The 21,953-nt window shown below is 40.4% G+C and overlaps 1 protein-coding gene and 1 pseudogene across 1 annotated transcript in view; one reads left to right on the top strand and one right to left on the bottom strand.

Annotated features, from left to right (window-relative positions):
- Positions 1 to 8,852: 8,852 nt before the first annotated feature.
- LOC100965251 lies at positions 8,853 to 9,779 on the top strand (annotated as a pseudogene).
- A 7,550-nt stretch (positions 9,780 to 17,329) lies between these two features.
- Positions 17,330 to 21,953, bottom strand: part of MOB3B (MOB kinase activator 3B) — a 185,013-nt gene continuing 180,389 nt past the window's right edge. Inside the window, exon 4 of the mRNA XM_003783011.3 lies at positions 17,330 to 18,801. Within this exon, the coding sequence (XP_003783059.1) occupies positions 18,772 to 18,801 (30 nt within the window). The 3' untranslated portion in view covers positions 17,330 to 18,771. The remainder of the gene's footprint in view (positions 18,802 to 21,953) is intronic.

Raw genomic sequence — 21,953 nt, 5'->3', positions numbered from 1 at the left:
AGGCGCCGAGCCAAGACATGTTTTCATGGAAGGATGTTAATTGTTGGTTTTTGGATTTTTAAAGAACAACTAGTATTGTTGTTAGTAAACAGATCTTCTGGTTTTCAAAGCATTGCAATGTTATATATTCTTTTTGAAAGTGCAATCAAAATATCTGTTTTTAAAAAAACTAGTCAGAGAAACCAAGGTTCAATCCAAATATCCTATAAATTTTGGTTCATGGACTATCTTAACTATAATTCTTCAGGAAAAGTTTTGTGAAATGCATCTTTTTGGATTTTAAGACCCATAGTCTTTCAGCTGAGTCCTCCTATATTCCTAGGATAGTTATTTTTCTTTTCTTTTTTCAATTGTCTTTATTTATGTTTTGTTATATTTATTTTCTCATGGGACAAATGCCTTCCGTGGGTAATTGGATTAGTAGAGTGCAGATCTAGTAGGTTTTCAAAGAAAACATTAGGTTCAATCAAACCAGGTTTGTTTAAAAATTGATCCTAATATTCCTTTGTCCTATGACTAGTATCCCTTTCATAACATATCACTAGATGTTGTGGTTGGATCATGTCCTCCTAAAATTCATATGTTGAAGTCCTAACCCCAGCACCTCAGAATGTGGCTGTGCTTGGAGTTAGGTTGCTGCAGATGTAATCAGTTAAGATGAGGTTGTCTGGGGGGGGGGTCATATTGGAGTAGGATGGGTCCTTGATACAAGATGACTGGTGTTTTAATAAAAAGAGAGAGAGTTGGGCACAGAGACACACAGAAATGTGAAGGTGAAGGCAGAGATCAGGGTGAAATAGCAGCCAAGGTACTCCAAAGATGGCCAGCAACCACCAGAAGGAGGACAGAGGGAACAGATTCTCCCTCATCTCCCTCATCAGAATCAATCCTGATGGTCTAAGGACTTCTAATCCCCAGAACTATGAGATAATAAATCTCAGTTGTTTATGCTACTCTGTGGTTTCAGCAGCCCTAGCAAATTTATATGATGGACAAACCCTTTGGGATGTTGGGAAGATTATGGAAAACTATAATTGAATGTGTCCTCTCTGGAAGTTGTCACTTTGAGCTGTAATTAGCCCTTCCAAAAAATGTAGGTATTCTATTAATATAGTGAGATCTTTTCTTTAAAACAAAAAACAAGTGTATGTTTATTTTCTATATATAACTAATATTTTATGACTAATATTTTATGTCTTACATCCTAAGAAGACTCCATGCTAATACAGAATGTCATTATATCTATTTTATAATCTATTATAAAATTGCACAATTCTATGTTTCTTGACGACATCTTGATTACAAATCCCTCTCTCATTCCTGCGTCTTCTTCCATAAGACCACTGGGCCAGGAGTAGCAGGACATGTATTTGGGTCTTAGCTCCATCCCTACCTGTCTGTGTGATGCTGGGAAAGTCATCTCTTGACGATTTATTTATCTGGAAAATTGGAGAATTAAATTTCACAACATGAAGATACTTAAGAGTCATTTGAGGGGGTTGAATTTATTTTCTTCATATATGTGTGTATATATATGTATATACATATATGTGTATATTTATATGCATGTATGTACACACATATATATAATTTTTCTTCATGCCTATAAGAGTTAGAAGTGGTGAGATTTTCATATATCTATTTTATAAGATAAACACACTAGAACCCTATTGGGTAGGTCAGTACAAGTAGAAGAGGTAATAAAGTTAAAAACATACAAATCTTCAGAAATAAGCCAACATTATAAAATAGCCCTAAACTTATTTTCAAAGAATGTTGAATCATTCTAATCTTTCAAAGAATTCCTTAAATGCAGATAAATTCCATAAGATATAAATTAGTTGTCACAAGGCATGACCATAAGCCCCCACACCGTGCTTACAATATTAATTTGAACATTATTTTCCTTGAATCTTAATAAGTTCACATGCTATATAAAATAAAATAGAATACAATAAGATAAAATAAATGATTAGCTACACCACTGTAATTTGGTAAAAGCAAGAATAATGAACTCTGATTCATCAGAATGGTAAGGGACTTAAGGTTCTCTTTAACTGAATATCTCAGCTGATTAAAAGTTACTCTATCATATAAGATTATTAATTTTCAAAGAAAAAATCAGTAAAATACAAGGAAGTTCTTTGGAACATAATGTAATCTTTTTTCTCTGTGGGACTGTCAAAAAAATTTACAGTGCCATTTGGGTTAAGTGATAAGCCTTGGTTATCAATGTGTACTTTGGGGCATCATTTTGGATGCCTGAGGTTTTTATGTGTTTAACTTCTTCTGAATCATTGAAATAAGGGCATTTTTCTAACATAGTGACTTGTACAGTAAAGCAAAAATACTTGCTGATATTAAACACTTAGGTTTAAAATCAAGACTTCATTTACCACTTAATAGACGAAGCAAGGAAAGGCTGAAAGGGAAGGGTCTACATAATCTGAATATGCATAAATCATTTAATTAGGCGCTATTTAAAAGCTTCCATGAAACATAAGTTATAAGGAGGATGCAAATTAATGATTATCTAAAGATTCAGGATAACAGGATAGATACATTCGGATAGAAGAACCAGAAGTTTGAGTTTACTATTGAAAGAGTAGAACTGAACAATGAGGTCTGGGAGTTTAAAATTTCAAACCTGAAACGGCGTGATAATGATGTCCAGGGCTATGGCTTCGGATTGCTGAATTGTATTACAAGGAAGAGCATTGGCACTAGTGATGTCAAGAAAACAGAGAGACCAAGCTGTTGGATGCAGGTCTCTGTGGACAGCGAAGTTCCTTCCCTAGGTGTTAAGACTTGAAAAGAAGAGGGCTAGAGGGGAAACAGGCGCAAATGCCTTCACAAATTAGGTTTAGAGAATGACAGAAAGGGATAGTAGGAGGAGTGCTAGAGAGTAATATGCCTAAATGACATAAACGTTGAAGGACAGATGGTATTTGGGAGCAGAAAGTCAGTATCTTGAAGCAGCAAATAAAACCAGAAGAGTGCCAGCCCCACCTCAGAGCCTTGGAAGATGCTAGGGTACGTGAGGTGGGGAAAGACGGGTTCTAGAATTCTGCAGTGAAGATCTAGATCTCAGAAAGGAATACTCATAAATGGATCCAGATGTTGCATGTGGAATTTAACATGATCAGTATTTCCATAAACTTTTAATATTTGTGTAACATCATATTTTATGAATGTTCACAACTTTTCTTTTGTCATTTACTCTATTGTTCATTATTTAGGTTGCTTTGAATTTTTCCTATTATTGATAATAAAGTACTTGCCATAGTTATGTCTAAAATTTTTTTTTGCATTTATGATTGGTTTCTTGAGTTAGTCTCAGCATGTGAACACTTTTCCTGGTTTTTTATGCTCATCATTCCATATTCATTGTTCCATGTTCATCTTGGATTTTCCCTGCCCCAACCTGAGAACAAACCATTTCTCTAAGAATCTCTGCTTCCTTTTAGTGATGAATAGCATTTAGATGCCAAGATCTGGGCTCAAGTTGCACCGATTGAATTGGCCTGTCACGGTCTAGATATAAGGAACATATTATATGCATGGGTTTATATGTGTATGTAATATATGTGTGCATGTGCATAAACACAGTTACATCTGTCTTTTTATATCAGCCTATACATATCGAAAACCATGAGTTCTCATAATTAGTTTCAATTTCAAGCTAACAACTGTTTGTATGTTTGTAACTCTCTTTGGCAGTGAGAAACCTGGTTTCTAATATACTTAATGGGCTGTATTTCCTTATTTGATTAATCCCCCTGTGTACAGTCAGTCTTCCATTGCTCCTGACATCCCCCTTCCCTGCATAAATACTCTTCTCTCCCCTTTTGGGCTCTGAAACCCCGTATTAGGTAGCCCTTCAAACCTGCCTTCCTAGAACTTTCTGTCCTAGTTCTCTCATGGTTTCATACTATTTTAACATTTAAATCTATGGTCTAAAAAATCATATATTGGAAAATATTCTGTAATGGATCGGATTGTAAATATTTAGGTGCTTTTATGAAATCTTGCACTAGAAGTGCTATTTAGTGCAATAAAGCAAGGAGATGAAATAGGATTGGAGAGGAAGAAATAAAACTGTGGTTATCACAGAGGAAATGATAGTTTACTGAGAAAATTCAAGAGAGTCTACCAAATATATGAATCAATAAGAAAATTTAGCCCAGGCTTTAAGCAACTTGTAGGTTCCGCTCCGGTGTTTGAATACCAACTCTTGTTTGCTGAGCTGCCATGTTAGAGGAGCCTTGTTAGAGATATGCCTAATGGACATAGAGATATGGACTACATGAAGAAGGAGCAGGGTCCAGCTGTGCCTAAGGGCCGTTCTTGCCAAAGCACCAGGTGTGTGAATGACGTGACCTTGGAAGACTCCTGTGGACAAGCTCAGCCATTAGCTGAGCCCCACCAAGTGACCTCAACCATGTGGAGCAGAATAATTGCCCTGCTGAGCACAGCCTGAATGCATGATGCACAAAATCATGAGGTATGATAAAATGGGTGTTATTTTAAGTCATTTTGACATACTTTGTTATGCAGCAATAAAAAGCTGGAACACTTGGGAATCTTACATTCAAACAAATCGCATTCTGAGCATATCCTTCTCTCCTCATGAAACTGCTCTTACAAATTGATGAAGGTGTGCAAGACAAGAACTAAAGGGCCCTAAAACATTGTGAAGGAACAGATTTGCCTAAAATAATAAATCAGCCATTGTCCCCTCATTTGCTTGATAATAGTCACTGTGCCCTTGTTTGCTTTTCTATAATTGCACAGGTGGTACTGTAAAGATTTTTAACTTTTCTCTGTAAAAAACATTACCTGTTTGGAACTCAGGGCTAGTTCTTGAGATAGATATCATTCAGGTCCTGCATTCTAATGGATTGAGTGACCCACCTAGAAACTGACTCAACTGGTCTTGGACCTACCACCCAACATCCTGCATTCCAATAACTGACCCTCCCAGACACTGGCCTATAACCAAAGGAATAATGGTTCTGCCCTGAAACCAATCAATCCACAGACCCTGATTACCTAACCCTCTGCCCATGAAACTGTCTTTAAAAACCCTGTTTCCTTGTCCCTCTAATTCTTGAGGAAGCAGTTTTGAGAAATCTCTCCATCTCCCTGCTTAGTGCTATGTGGAATAAACTCTCTCTCTGCCATGAGCCCTGCAGTCTCTGGACTTGGGCTTTCTCTTGGGCAGCAGGCAGATGAGCCTGGCTAGGTGACAATGCTGGCAGCTCTCTAATTTGGATACTATCCTTGTTCCTCGATCCCATGGGAATCTCACATTCCCTGATCTCTCCACTCACTCATCCCGCAGCCCTCTCCTCTCTTTTACCTCTTCTATGTCCAGCTTAGATTCTATTAGTATTATTCTGATTAAGGACTCATTATCTAGTTCTAGGGCTAGAACAAGTTTCTCTAGATCAATGGTTCTCAACCTTCCTAATGCCTCCTAATGCTGGGACCCTTTACTACAGTTCCTCGTGTTGTAGTGACCCCAATCATAAAATTATTTTCATTGCTACTTCATAACTGTAATTTTGCTACTGTTATGAATCATAACATAAATATCTGATATGCAGGATGTATTTTCATTGCTACAAAGGGGTCTTGACCCACAGGTTGAGAACCGCCGCTCTAGATGCATTTAGATAGAAACAAAGATGCGGCTAGAACACACTCTCAGTTGCTGTCTGTCCTCCTTCAGAGACCACCCACTGGGGGAGAAAGAGAAAGATCCTTAGTCAAAGAGGGGACTTCATGGTTCCAGGTTCTCTGTATTATAGGCAGGATTGAGCAGAGAAGGGAAAGTGGAAAAGTCTCCATAATCTTCAAGACCTCAAGAAGAAGGAGTCATTTCTTGTCTCTCAGAGGGGATGGGCGGTGGGGGGTGCTATTGGAGCAGGTCTGTCATCGAGTCTCCTGGGGGGAGTGCTAGCAGCACAGACTGGGTGTTCTGTCCCCCTGTGTTGTCTCCCTGCCTTTCTTAGGGGATTGACTCATCCTAGGGGGAGGTGGGGGTGGGGCAAGCAGGACTGGAAGTCAGATAACCTTGAGAAGCCAACCCAGGTATTTCAGGGTTGTCTTCAAGCACATCAAGTGCTTCCAAGAGTTCAGGACTCCCCAGGGAGAAAACAACAGCAAGAGCAAACAAAGGACAGCACTTCCCAACTGTAAAGACACAGGGATGGTTCAGACACCTGGATTAGAACCAAGTTGCATCAGCCAGTGTTCTATCCAAGCCATGGAAACAGTAGAGAAACCTAAAAGTCTGTCTTTTATTCTAGTTGTGCTTTTTCTACCCTTTTGGTGTTGAAATGTCCTTTCTTCTGTGGAATAAGGGTGATGGTAGATGATCACATCCATAAATCTCTATTGTTGGACTTTAAACTTTCTGGCCTAAAAAATGTAAAATTCTGGGGTTCCATGAGGGAACAGGCTGTTGCCATTCTTTATAACCTGTGAAAACTCTGACATGAATCTCTCTAGAGAGAAGAGTTTAGGTTATTCCCACTATTCTCATTAGGTGGGAATGGGCTGCCATCAAGGGATCCTGAGGAGTATGGAGAAGGGAAAAGTGACATCACCAGGTCTGGGACTTAGAAAGAGCATTCTGGTTTGAGTTTGTGAAAGTGTCAGGTGGGAGACAATCCCAAAGGCAGAGGTGTCGCTTGGTAGATTTGTAGAGTAATGAGCACGAGGTAAAGAACCGGTTGAATAAATGCAGAGGCCGTGAAAATGGAGAAGGGGAGCCTGTTTGGCCATGGGGCTAATTTTCTAAGAGTAGTTTGGACAAATCTATTCCCTAAATTGCTGGTGCTTATCAGCTATTTTGTCTTTCCATAATCTCATTAAAGGACAATCTTCTGAGAAAAGCAGAGAGAAGAAAAGGGTGCAATTTATTTTACAATTTTTTCTAAATAGAGTTTTTTTTTCTTCCTTCTATTGGCCAGACTATTCTGTTTTGGCAAGCTTTCCATTGGTAATTGCTATTCTCTGAATTGTGTATTCACTGATCAGCTGTATTTGAACCGTAGTAATTATCAGGTGTCTTCTTTGTGTCCATAGATCCCTGCATCTGGCCCTAATGGGAATCACATCTTAGTAATTACCAGGCATGATTGGTGCAAGAATGGATGCTGGAGATTTGCACATAAATGGGTAAAATTATTCTTGTCTAAAGCTTCTAAGGGGAGGAGACAAGAAAAGATGCATTAAGCTTCTACTCCCCTTGGCCGCGTGCCTGGCTCTCTTCCCTCATCTGCATACACACCAGCTTCCACCCTCAGCTTTCCAGCCCCCCAGGCTGGGAGATAAAGGTGTCATAGGCAACTTTTCTGGGTCCCTTGCTCCTTATTCCACACCTAATCAGAAGCATTCCCTTCTTTGAGATATGTCTTATATCTATCCCTTTGTTTTCATTATTTCTTCCCCCATTAAGAGTTAGGCCAATGTCTTCTCTGGATGTGAAGACTTTATATTTTGACTATTGCCCTCTCTAGTGGTGAAGTTGAGAAGCATGGGTTCTGAAGAAAAATAAAAGTAAGCTTGACTACAAACACCCTTGCTTACTATTTGTATGTAACCATACCTTCGTAGCTTGAGCCATCGGGTCCTCAGTTTCTTCCTCTGTAAAATAGGAAGTGATGATGACTAGCTCTTTAACATTTATTTATTTATTCATTTATTTAGAGACAGAGTCTCACTTTGTCACCCTAAATGTCAATTTGTCTCTGTAAGAGCAATGATACCTTGAATGATGAAGCTTAACTTGAGGACAGCTTTATAGGCTTGGTCACTGAACTGATGCTGTAAAGTGGGTGTTGGCAGGTGTTTTAGATTGGCTCTTCCAGAAGCTGATCTTAAAACTGGGATCTGTGTGCCAGCGATGTAAGAGGATGTAAGCCAGGTGGGTGGAGGTAGCAGGACAGGGAGAGAGAGGTCATTGAGTAGGGGTGTAGTCTCAGGTAAGGTCCCAAGAAGTGGTGATTTAGTCTGATCCATCGTGAGAATTTTGGAGTGCAAATCACTCCTCAAGGTTGCCCAAACCCAAAGTAAGGGAGCTGAGGCTTTCATCTCTTGCTGCTGTTAGACAGTGGTTAAAGGCCAGCTGAGCAGGGTTAAATTTCCAGGTTCTTCTGGCTTTTTCTGGATGCTGTGAAAACTAAGTGTAGTTCTCTGAGAGTTATGTGTGCTGGCTTTGGAAGTGAAACACACTGATGCCAGGAGTACGTAAAAATTGTAAAAACAGATTTGGGGAGCTCTGGGTAGACTCTGACAGTCTCCACTGCAGCCTACCCCTTGTATTGCTGCTATTCATCAGAGGCTCTTGTATCTTCAAGGTAATTGATTACTGGCTGTAACTTCTGGGGGAAACTCATGAGAGGAGGGTTATGAGACAACTACAATTCTCATTTCTGTAGCATTCCTGGGGCTAAACTGGATATTTACCTCCTCTACAATTAGTTATAGAATTCCTTCAGCCCCAGGTAACTTCTGATGGTTTCTATGTCCTAGTGAGGTCACAGTTGTTGTAATTGCCCATTTATAGTTAAAGTTAAGTTCTGAGCAGACTCCTCTTTGTCACTTTTCGAGAAGAAAATGTAGGAAAATCTCTTTTAGACATCGGTCTGGACAAGTAATTTATGACTAAGAGCCCAAAGGCAAATATAGCAACAACAAAATAAATGGGACTTAATTAAATTAGAATATTCAACACCAGCTTGTGACTAGAACAACGGAAAACCATGCAATTATTTCTCAACCTATCCTAGGACCCACTGTCATGCTAGATCGATAGCGGTAGATGCTTTTTAATAGCTTAAATGTTCACGCCTTCGGGTAATGCACTCCTTTTAAGGGGGCATGGGACCTATGTCTTGCTTCTAACAAACAAAACGCAGCAAAGGTGATGGGATGTCACTTTCTGACTACATGAGATTATAAATTCCATCTTACTAGACTATTTTCCTGGCTTTCATAAAGCAAGCTGCCATTTAGAGAGACTTATGTGGCAAGACACCCAGCAGTCTCCAGCTGATGAGGAACTGAAGCCCTCAGTCCAATAATACAAGGAACTGAATCCCGCCCACAACCTCATAAGCTTACAGAGGGATCATTCTCCAGTCAAGTCATCAGATGAAACTTTGCTTGTAGCTTTGTGGGAGATCCTGAAACACAGGACACAGCTAAGCCATGACCAGATTCCTAAGCCACAGAAACTCTCAGATCATAATAAATCTGTATTGTTTTAAGTCGCTCAATTTGTTATCATTTGTTATGCAGGAATACAAAACCAATACAGAAGGCAGGGTGTCTGGGGTGGGCATGCACAGGTGCCTTGCGGAGGGACAAGGCAGAGCTACAGAACTCTCTTAGGTCTGTTTGGGTCCCCAATGACCAATGTCCCCCACCCCAAGCATCTGCTGCTACTGTGGGAGTGCAGTTGGGGACCATCTCCCCAGAGGATGGGCGGCCCTTGCTGAAGTGTGACCAAACCTGTGTTGTGCACTACATCGGGATGCTTGAAGACAGACAGCAATTTGATTCCTCCCAGGACAGAAACAAGCCCTTTAAGTCCATGCTAGTCAAGCAGGAGGTGATCCCAGGCTGGAAAGTAGGGGTTGCCCAGATGCGTGTGGGTCAGAAAGCCAAACTGACTGTATCTCCAGACTGGGGCCACTGGGTACCCAGGCGTCATCCCACCACACACCACTCTTGTCTTCTATGTGGATCTTCTGAAACTGGAATGACAGAAATGGCCTCCTCCCTTAGCTCCTATTCTCGGATCTGCCAGGGTGGGATCTGGCGCCTCCAGGCTTGTGCACATGAATCTACATGGAGCTTTGACTCTGTATAAACTTCTACCCTGACTGAACGTGCACTGTCTCTGAGCTTTGCGGCCTCGGTTTCCCATTCCCCTTGTATTTGTGTTTGCCTAAACTACATCTAGTTTGGCAGAAACCTCAAGTTACTTATTTTATTTCATTTTCATTTGGGGGTGAAGATTCACTTTCAGTCTTTTAGACCTAGGTTTCCAATTAAATGGTCAAATATGAACTGCACAAATTGGGGGCTAATATGCAAATAGGATTTCATGTCTGGGTGGGGAGGGGGAAGGTTGTAAGATTATTTTATTTTTGGATAAATTTTTTATCCATTATACAGTAAATATTCTTGCTGCTACACTGTAAAGCTGTAGTAGATTTGAAGTATGGTTGAGGGCCAAATTATCCTCCAAGTTTAGAGATGACCTTGGGTTAAATTAAAAGCCCCACGCCACAGTGAAGTGTGGAGGGGAAAAGCCTTTGCCTCCCCACCTCACCCTCCCCTTACAGCCTCTGCCTTTTGAAAGCAGACCCTTTTCACTGTGATGCTCAGCCAGCAGAGCCCTCTGAAGCCTTCTTCATGGCCTAGCTTGTTCTTATATTTTTCCATCCTGTTGTTTTTTTAATGAACTTTCAGGAATTTCATAATCTCCTAACTCTCCAAGCTTCACCATGTCACCAAACTGTCAAAGACTGAATTTTAAGAACTTTAAGTGAACGTTTAAATTAAGGTGCTGTGTGTAGACTTCAAGCCCAGCCCTCATGACAGATCCTGGAATGTTCTCTGAAGAAGATGATGCTGGTCATTGCAGCTTCAGCATCCCCTGTTTCCTGAGGCTTGGCTCCCTCTGTTCATCTCAGAGTTTCCTGACTTTTCCTCCGGCAGCTCATTCTCACCCCTTTGCTGTCCTGTGTACAAAAGTTTCAAGTTGTATTATGCAATAAAAGTGCTTTTTTTTGCTGGCTTTTCTAAGAAAGAAAGAAAGAAAAGAAAGGAAGAGAAAAGAAAAGAAAAAGAAAGAAAGAAAAGCAAACCAGTACGGTGGCACTCAGAGCTGGGTATAGAGACAAATGTTTACTGAGCATCTACTACGTGCCAGACACTGTGGTCTAGGTGCTTGGGCTACAATAAACAAAATAGACAGACGCTCCTGATCTTGTGATGTTTTTATTCTATTGGAGGTTTATTATCAATTATAACAAACCTACTAAAGAAATAAATTACATAAGTGATGGCAAAGGCTTGAAGGGGAAAAGTTGGAGGAAGCATGGCTACCTGGGAGAAGCCTCCCTGAGACGGGGTCAGCCTGTGTGCACGCCCAGCATGTGGCCAGAGGGACTGGATGGAGGGAGAACGGGGGACAGCAGTGGGAGAGCAGTGGGAAACGTGACGTTCAGTCTGAGTGAAATCAGTGGTGTTAAAGGGCTGTGAGTGTAAGAGCGACTGTGTTCTCATCCGGACAGGGTGGGCAGTCCAGTTCCTGTTCTCCAACCATGTTAACCCACTAGACTCCATCCTGACTAAAGCTCCTACGCATCTAACCCTGGGTTTTGCCTGCACACAGATTCATGTGGGCAGAGTGGTTTTTTTTTTTTTTTTTTGCATTTTTATGGGATTAAACATCTGATTAAGATAGCCCTAAGTGAGATAATTAACTTTTAGGTAAACAAATCACAGTTCAGGAATTTCCTAAATGCTGTCACCTCATCGGGTAGCCATACCAAATATGTACATCGCAGAGACACACCTGTACACGGTCAGGGGGAACACCACAAGATTGTTTCTGAGCTAACAAACATATGTTGATACCGATTCTCTTTCATCTGCTATATAGCATTTCTTAAAACTGCTTAGATTCATCCTTTGCTGATTTGATAATGAAGTCAAATCTCAATCCCATGCTATGATTTCCTCTGGAGCAGATATTCAACTTAATTCAGTATGCAGTTATACAGCTATAAATAAAATTAATGTTTAATTAGGTTGAATTAGATGTCCTCAGTTAGTTTCTAATCTATCAAATACTGTAAAGTTTTGCTTGGTTTTTGTCTTCATCAAAAGTCAGATGATGAGTGCTGCATTAAAACAATGAGAACTTCTAGTTAAAATAACATGCTCTGCTAAAATCTGTTAATGACAGAGAAGTAAAAGCAGATAAAGCATAGAATCGTTACAAATGACACCACCATTGCTCTTCAATGACATCATTTGGGCAATGTAGAAAATAAGTTTAATTGGAAGCAGAGTTGAAGCTTAAGTAGGATAATTAAAAGATTGGACTGAATTAATGAACATCTTAATTGCTATACAGAAAGTGATACTCTTCTTTCAAGAGTATCAATTTTTGTTGGGTAGGGGAACTGACATTTATTGTCTCCTAAGACTGTTTGTCCATTTACCATCATTAATACATTGTTGGTTACCATAAAAAAAAAAAAGAATATAGCAGATGTTCAATGTGCGTGAGATAAATCTGAAAATTAATATCGTGGTTTTCTCAATGTCTTTTCTAGGCATTGAGAAATGTCTAAAGTGCCTTCAGAGGGGCGGCAAGAAATGCGAATGAGCATTTATCTAATCCCAGTGTTAGACAAATGGTAACTGACAGCCACATGTCTAGGAGGCAACAGCGAGGGGTGGGCAGAGGTAAATTGAGCAGAACATGTCCCATTTCAAGGCGACAGCCCCTTCTCAGCCAATTTCTGCCAGGTGAAAACAAAAGCCTGATATTGCCAAATCTGATTTTGTAAGAAAAGCCCCAATCCCTGATTCTCATGTGTCAAACTTCTCAATTTTTAAATGGCAGTTAGTTTTTTTAAAAAACAAGTCTGAAACAACACTGTGTAAGCCCAGCAAAACACGGCTGGAGGCCGGATGCAGTCCAGGGCCTGCTTCTGTGTCACGCTTGGGTATACATTGCAGACAGCAGAACTGAGAGGCCACTTAGATTTGTGATTTCCAGAAGCCTCATTCCCCAGTGTCTTGTGTCTAGAAATCACCTCATCATCTCATTTTATCTGATAAAATAGCTTTTATCAAATATAATAACCTATTACTACAGTGGCTGCTATTACAATCATCTGTAATTATTATAGTACCTGCAAATATACTCTTAATATAGTGGTATATAGAATTTATATGCACCCCTATTTTTTCAGATGTACCTTATTTTATTTAATCTCCTAAAGTCATTATAAATACCACATTAATCTGTTGAGAAGCTAAGCTATATGCTTCCTGCTGGCTTCCTGAGAAATTCTGTAACCGGGTAAAGGATTTTCTGCTAAAATACAAATATGTCCTTGTGTGTTTTCAAATGAATCTTGAATTAGATTTTGTAGAATTAATAGTTTTCCTTTTATTTACCTGTTATAGGACCATTGCAAGATGAAAAATCTGTTTGTCAAAGAAATAAATTAAGCATTACAAAAAGACAGACTAGATAATGGTTATATTCTTTTATTTGTGACATTCGGATTCCTAAGCTCATATAGAACTGATTTCATAAATATCTTTTAGTTTTACTTTACTTTTCTAATTGATTTAATCATGTTAGTGATTTCTTAGAGTCAAACCCTTAATTCAATCCCAAATTGAACTAAAAATATAGTAAACGTTTCTTTTACAGATGTATGTAATAAAGGAAAACTTTGACTTAATGATGTTAGTCTGTTTTTCTTAGAGTCAAACCCTTAATTCAATCCCAAATTGAATTAAAAATATAGTAAACATTTCTTTTACAGATGTATGTAACAAAGGAAAACTTTGCAATCAGAACACCAGATGATAATAAAAACAGCTTAATTGTTTGATTAGAAATGAACTCTTCTTTCTGTAAGTCACTCAAATCCCTACAGTCATTGAAAGTTCTTACCCAGAGTTAATAACTTGCCGAGAGGGAAATAGTCTGTTATAAAAATTTTCTGTTGATGTATCTTTTAAAGCAGAAAAACAATCATCACTTCCACACTTTGTTTGGCTAATTCTAGGAAAGAATCACCAATTTCTTCAAGGACCAAAATGATTAGAACAAGAATGACAACAGTATCATCCGAGTGAGGCCTGTAGCTCCCTTTTGTGACTGCGCCTTTTAAGTCATGGCCATACTTTTCCTATAGTATCCTATTTCTCACAGTGTGATGCCCATGGAGTGTGGAAGATACATAAGGTTAGGGATCACGGAAAATCATGTGTTTCCATCAATTGCCGGAATGGCAGATTGGCATAAATAGCATGAAAGAGGAGGCATCCTCTTCCTCTATTAAACAGGGAAACTCTAGTTTTGCTAATGAAAGAGATGAGCTTAAAAACAAAAAACAAAACAGTGTGATCTAAGGAGGGATGTCAAAGGTAAGAAGAAAGAAAAGTCAGGAATGTAAACCCAAATGCTTGGATATAATACAACTAAGACTTTTGTACGGGCAACTACAAAAGAACACCTACAGATGGATCAGAAGCAAGTCAGGGTTTACCAAAGACAGGATATAGTTTGGAGAGCGCATGTAATAATTTCTTGTGATGTTCACTGTGGGTCATACCCCTTACACAAAGTGATGTGGAGACCTCTGGGAAGATTTCAAGTTGAACTGCAGAAATGCTCAACAATAGAGCAACCAGACGTCCCAGAGAATGCGGCCTGCTGCCCTCCGCCCTGGGAGAAGGCTAAGGGAAAGAAGGCTGAAGGATGACTGACAAGGGACATTCTTCAAATATGCAACGGGTATGCCAAGAACGCTCTCATTTATTATCTTTTTATCTATCCTATGTAGTCTTTGGACACTCCTAAAAGTGGGATGCTAGACAAGACGTACTGAGACTCAAAGATAATACTTTGATTCGAGTTGGATGGAAGAATTCAGATGCTGAAAGGCGTTTAGGGATTATACCGAAAGATGCTGCAGAATTTCTATGCCTGAAGGTCTGTGGGAGAAAAACGCACCTTGAATGTTACTGGCATGGTTGGGGGTAGAAGGAACGCATAAAGTAGTCTCTCAAAGTTTCTTCCACTTATTCTGGCTCTGAGACTTTGGGCCCTTAGAAATCAGAAAATAACCGGGGGAGAGAAAATTACCAACCTAAGAAACAGAAAATGACTCTAGAAGATGTTATCTCTCAATCTATTTTTTTTCTGTAACATTTCCCCTATGGAGTCTTTTAAAGACATTTTATTCCTAATCATTTCCCCATACCCTCTGCTGTATCTCCATGAAATGTTAATACCACATAAATACTCTATATTTGTTCATGTACTGTGGCCCCTTGGAGGGCCATAACTTAGTGCAGTATCTAAGATCCCCGCCCTCTCCACCCCCCCTTACACACAAAACAATTGGCAATCATCCTCAACAAGACTGCAGGCTCTCTGTAGATAAATCAAGGATTTGAATGGCAGGTTACTGAGGAGGGGAGAAGAAAAAGTTATGTATATTTCCACTCTGCCACCAGGATGTGCACCTTCTCATTAGCTGGGATACTCGTGGACACTCACACAGGGAACGGTCCTGCTTCCCTGCCTTCTGTTAAAAAGAGGCATAAATTCTTTGTTAATGCTCTAATATCTAACTGTAGCAGTTATTATCTTTTGGGTATCTTTGATCTGAGGATATTAAGAAATTAAAATATATCTGCACAGTTTCACACTCTATAAAATGTATGCATATTGAATTTCAGAGCTAACTAATTAAGACACTTGATAATGATTGGATCAGATAGCACTTGAACCCATTGACCACTCTTAATGTCAATAAAGAGACTAGACATTGCATGTTTCCTGGTGGGAGGTATTAGGAAGGAAAGCTCACATGTATAGTATTCTTGCTAAAAAAAAAAAAAAAGGTTTAACCTGAATCTAATAATTAAGAAACAATTAGAAAAAAAATTTAGATCGTGACATATTCTGCAGACTGGGCTCCAACTTTTTAAGCATGTCAGTGCCATTAAAGATACACCATGCACACACCTTCACCCACACAACCTCACCGCACCTTACATACACACACAAAAGGAGAACTCATCTATTAAAGAAAACAAAGGAGAATGCCAACTGAATGCAATGTGTGGTTTTTGATTGGATCTTGGAGTTTTTAAAACAATTTGCTATAAAGAATATCTTTGGAGTAACTGAAAGTGTGGAATATGAATCATATGTTAGATAGTTTCAGTGGTCAGTTTTGTGAATATGATAAATGTTGCAGATTTGTAGAACAATGTCCTTATTAATAGGAGGGACATGATGAAATATTTTGTATTTTCATGATGTCTGAAACTTATTTTCAAATGGTTCAGCAAAATGAATGTGTATTTACTGTGACGAAGAATGAGCCAGGTGCAGTGGCATACACCTATAGCCCTGGCTACTCTGGAGGCTGAGGCAAGAGGACTGCTTGAGCCCATGAATTAGAGGCCAGCCTGGGCAACATAGCAAGACTCGTCTATAAAAAGAAGAGAAAATGCAGTGAAATGTTAATAATTGATGCACTTAAGGATATAAGGCTTATTTATTGTAGTTTTTCAATTTTGAAATTTCCATTTTGAAATCCCCTTCCTAAAAAAATGGGAAAGAAGAGAGGCCTAGGCTAGGGTTGTCAGCCTCTGACCCAGAGGTCTGAAGCTCCATTTGTAATAGAAATGCAGGCAAGACATAGGTCAACGTGATATAAAATTGTGTATAAACATTTTCTTCAGAATTTGCCAAACAAAGTTCTGTGGGAATAGGGACACTTTGTAATTAAAAAATAAGAACATTTTACCAGAATTTACCCCAGAAGAGTTGATTAGTGCAATTAGCAGTATAACCAGGAGGAAATTATTCCAAGACGTTTAAAAAACATTTGGAGTTTTAAATTGAGTGGAAATTTAATATGCACAAATAGTTAATAGAAAATAACCTTAAAAGAATTAAAAACAAAGCTCTGTGGATTCCAGCCTCCTGTTTTTGTATTATTGAAATGCAGGATCATGTTCAACTTCTTGATGCAAAAATCCGGTGGTGTTCCACGGTGCAGAGCTACAGAATTCTTTGGGGCTCCATGCTGTGATCTCTCTGTCCCACTGTTCCACACTCTCATGTGGTAGCTGCTTATCACACAATTGGGAATTAGGTGCTTTTGTTTCTTTGTTCTCCAGATCCTTAGGATAGTCCGATAGGCTTTGAGTCAAAAATGATGCTGAGAAAAACCTGTGCCTATCTTATTCTCTCAAGATTACTCTTAAGGAAGCAAAAAAAAAAAAAAAAAAAAGGAGAAGAAGTATGTTTATTGTTGACCAGAGCACAACAACACGGAGAGGTAGCAGTATTTGGAATCCATGAGATAATTTTTACGAGATATGAAGCCAAGATCATCTGCTTGGTCAACATAGGATGCCACCGTCCCCACACAGTCAGTCTTTTCTTAGTTAAGACAAAGATTTCATGATTCTAGGCTTTTGTGACAGCCACAAAAGGCTTTAACATGTCATGTACAATAAAACAAAATCAGAGTTGTTCAGTTATCCTTTAATCGTTATTACATTAAGATGCACTAAATACATTCTTACCTACTTCCCTCCACCAGCTGAGATTTTGCTAAATTCAAATGATCACTGGAAGTGTTATGACCTCCTGGTCACAGGCTGTAAGAACCACCACAGTTTTGTGAATGAATCAGAGAAGGCAACATTTCATCAGCTAAAACTCATTGAGGTTTCAAAAGGCAGGATGTGGTACAGAAAGCTTTCCCCTGACTGTCTTCTGGAATAAATTGGAAAGGATGGAAGAAGGAAGTAGTTAGCTCCAGTTCCACTGTTACCGTGGCAACCGTGGCACAATCACAGGGGCAGAAATTAATTTTGTGCCATAATATAACAAGACAGAGGAAGGCGGAGTGTGGAGGAGGAAGACAACATCTGCTGTTTGAATGCTCAGAGGGGCCAGTTGGGAAGGTGACAAGTCAATGAATGGGCTGGGTGTTAATCCACACACACCAAATAACCAAATGGAGTTTCATTTCTCCACTGACGTGTCAGTACCACACACAGACCTCCACGGCTCCCCACCCTTTCATAAAGAACTAACCCTGCGCTAGTCTGGCTCAGGATCCCTGCTGATAATTCTTAGTCGTTTATAACTTCCTTTAATTTCTCTCTTCTGGGAAACAGGAAAGAATATCTTCAACTGAAGAGACAAGGAATGCCGGTGATCAGACGGACTGCTAACTTGTTAGCTTTATGCTAGTGACCAGTCTCTTCCCTGTAGTTAGAACACGAAGACCCTGTTTGGGGCAGAGACAAGCCACCTCATGGGGGAGTCCCTGATAAAACTGCTTTTTAGGGAAATTGTGTGGATGGCGCCAGAGGGTCCTGGGTGGTGTGGGGGGACTTCGGGTCTCTCAGAGCTCTACAGCCCTGCATGGCAGCATTAGACCACGGGATAAGAGGAGCTTTCAGAGACCTGAAGGGAAGGCTTGTTACAGAAAAACCTGCTGGGCATTCAGAGTTCCAAAATTCACTTGGTACTTAGAGAACCAATTACAGAGAAGTTGGCCAGCTGACAAGAGAGATCAGTGGAAAAGTACAAAGAAGCATCCCAGTCTCAACACCTGAATTCCAGTAAAGCTTAGGCAGCAGTTCACAGGCACAACTGTGACGTGCAAGGAAGTGCAGAAGCTCCTCCTGACGATTCCTGAGCCAGAAGCATCAAGGGGCTGGTCCTTCTTTCACGGTGTGGTCTGCCTGGTCCACAGGTCTGGGTGAACAGCACTCAGAGGGTTAAGAGCACACAAAGTGATTGGGGAGCGTCCCTCAGGAGTGACAGCTTGCCCCCGCCCCTGCTGCGCCTGGAAGTGGGTGCGCCATTTCAGCCAGGGAGGTCTACGTCCTGCCCACACAGGGCTCCCGGAGGAAACAGCTTTTCTTTCTTCCAAAGGGTGGGACAGAGCATCAGTGACACATCCTGCTGGTCATCTCTTTCTAGAAAGCAAGGGGACAAGGATGGTTAGGAGAGACTATCCTTTCAAACAAAACATTTTATAAGCAAGTCCTGTGAATAAAACTTAGTATACTGTGTTCCATTTGGTCAGCAGGTTTTTGTTTTTTAACATTAAGGAATTGTTTAAAAATTTGACTATCTTGCCAAAAATCCAGGTTGCTTTCTTTTTCTGAAAAACTGTAAGATCTGGAGCCACTGAGCAGTTGGAGTTGAAGAATGGCTGTCTTCTTCAGCAGGAGAATATACTGTCCAGTTTGCCCCAGGCCCCACCACAGTTGTCTACCCAACAGAACCAAGTATCAGTTACCAACTAATACAAGAACTGGGGTTGGACTTCTGTTTTTCTCAGAGAACAACTTCTTTTTAGACAAGTTTCAATCAAAGATGGGAAAATGAAGGGTAACTGAAGTGGATATAAGTCAAGAAAAGCAGGAGGGAGGACATTTCTTAATGGAGATGAAGAATATGCCAAAGTACCTGACATGTATCACCTGCCTGGCTCTCATGGGTATTGACAAATCCCAAATGTGCCATCATTTCTGTTCCGTTGGGACCCTGCACTGGCTGAGTCCTCCCCCATGGCCTGACTGTATCCACCTTCCCTTGGCTAACAGCCATTCATTCTCCCAACTCAGGCAAGATGACTTTCCACAATCCTCCCCCCACTGCGGAGTAGCCATTCCTTCTACCCATGCACACGTGACTCCTACCTGTGTTGTATGGGTTTGTGCATCCCGGTGTGTGTGGTTCTGGGTATGTCTGTTGGCCCTACAAGACTGAGAGCTAGTAAGTGTCAGGAAAAAGGAACGCTCATTAAATCCCCACATGTGCTTTCATCTTCATATCCCCCACCTTGTGTAGTGCCAGGTACAGGGGAGTGCTCCTATTTCATCACCAACACTGGTCTGAGTAGCAGGCTGGTAATGAGCCCCGTGCCATTTAGCATTTGGGAAGGACAAGTTTAAGGTCATTTTAATTAGATGAATGAGCTGCTTTCAAGTTCCACCTGCTACAGAGCTGATTGCACCCTGCCCTGAATCACCCCCTCTTGTATAATAGGAAACCACAGAGTGAAAGAAGCTCCAGCACGGAGTTGCCAGGTGCTTACAGAAGCTTTCTATTCAAAAAACCATATAAATGCAGGGGTTAAAGAGTTAACAGTACACAAGGCAGAATCAAGGCACTTTTGCATCCCTATAATATTAAATACAGGCTATTACATACAAATACACAGGTTGAGAAATTAAACACCCATTTATCGCTGCTTATTACTTATACTGTGTACCAGATGCTGGGAGATGAGGCTGCTCTTCTCAAGGAGCCACAATCTACTGGGGAGAAAGCTGTGGATCATAAGCTAAAATTCGGCACAAACAATTATTCACATAAGGGTTGGTAAAATTGACTCATCTACATTTCAATTCCACTCCTATTTCTCGCTACCAACCCACGAGACCTCCCTGAGCCTTTAGGTAGTAGTTGAAATGTCCCTTTTTAAAGGGATATGTTCTCTAATCTCTGAGCCAGGGCACAGCCCTCTCTCCCACCCTTTCATAGCACCCTGCTTCTCAACTGGAACAGTCTATTACTGGTTTCATTCCTGCCTCCTGGATTCATCACATAGGATCCAAGAGGGAAGGAGCCATGTCCACTGTTGGCTGCTGTATCCCAGTGCCGGCAAGTGATGCTCAATGACTGTTTCTTTAACTGAGGAATGAAGAGGCCCTCAATCTCTCCATCTGTAAAGTGGAGAGGGTGATAATTGCTTGAGGAGGCTAAAAGGTAGGTTAAAAGCGTCAACATTGCATGCAGGGGCTCATACATAGTAACTCCCTTTCCCAATTTCTCCCGTCAGAAAGTTGTGCTGCAGAAGCACAAATACAGCAATGGTCATTTTTTGCTAGGGGGAGGAGGCTTGGGAGGACCTCTCTGAGATGGTCTCCAAATTTTAGAAAAAGAGTCTGCCAGTGGAAGTGGAGAGGTGGAGGGAAGCATGGGAGAAGAGAACAGGGGTCATGGCCAGAGGGAAGAGTGGCTGAGCTGGGGCCAGTGGGGTGGGAGACAAGTAAATCCACAGCTGCTCAAATAGGGACCCAAACTCATGGTCTGAGGAATAGAAATAGTACGATGATCTGATAATAAACTTGCTCTTCTTTATTTAACCTTCCAAAGGTCCTTGTATTTTCTTAACTTTTGATGACAGTGATGGGAAACAAAGTGGGGATGGTGTGTGTGTTTGAAAGAAAGAGGGACAGAATGAGAGAGGGGGAGGGAGAGAAAAAGTGTGTTCATGGGATAAACACAATTTTAGCTCTATAACTAATGCTATAATTATTTGCAATGGGTACTTTCAGAAAGAAAGAAACCAGCATTTGTTAAGTACTATGAGATGCTTTGGTTATGTCATGTTTCACTCTAAGAGAAGGAACTATGATTCCATTTGACAGAAGAATACTCCTAGTCTCACAGCACAGCAGTTTGCTTGAGGTAAGTATGTGAAACCGCAGAGCCTAAACAGTAGCAATTGCTTTTATAAACGGAGGTTGGTTACTTGACAGTCCTAGTGTCTAATGCTCTGCAGATATTATATCATGCGAAGTCATATTTGCGGTCTCCACTGTATTGCTGAGGAAACAGGCTGGGGGAAGGAGAGCGCCTTGGTAAAGTCACGCAGAAAGCAGCAGGTGCAGGATTTAAACTCAGGTCTATCTGACTGCAAAGGCAGTTCTTTTCACTGTACCAGCATGTGATTGTGGGTCAAAGCCTTGAAGACTTTTGCATAAAGATGCATTTAGTCTTATGAACTAGTTGACTTATATATTATTTATTTATTTATTTATTTTTATTGAATGGTAACTGTATACATTAATGCACTTCTGGGGTATGTGTGGTGTTTTTACACACAATCTGAAACACTTCCATCAAACTGGTTAACATAGCCTTCATGTAATTTTCTTAGTTATTGTGTTAAAACGTTCATATTCTACTCATAGAAAGATTCACTTGTACACTTGTAAGATAAACCACAGAAGTGATCCCTCGAATCCTCCTCCGTCCACCCATTCCCCCTCCCCTCTCCCTCCCCTGTCCCCATATCCTTAGGTTGTTATTAGGTTATAGCTTTCATATAAAA

The sequence above is a fragment of the Otolemur garnettii genome, unplaced genomic scaffold (assembly GCF_000181295.1).
Source record: "Otolemur garnettii isolate 467f Iridium unplaced genomic scaffold, OtoGar3 scaffold00006, whole genome shotgun sequence".
Lineage (NCBI taxonomy): Eukaryota > Metazoa > Chordata > Mammalia > Primates > Galagidae > Otolemur > Otolemur garnettii.
Note: the sequence above shows the minus strand (reverse complement) of the source record. Positions and strands in the feature narration are given on the sequence as shown.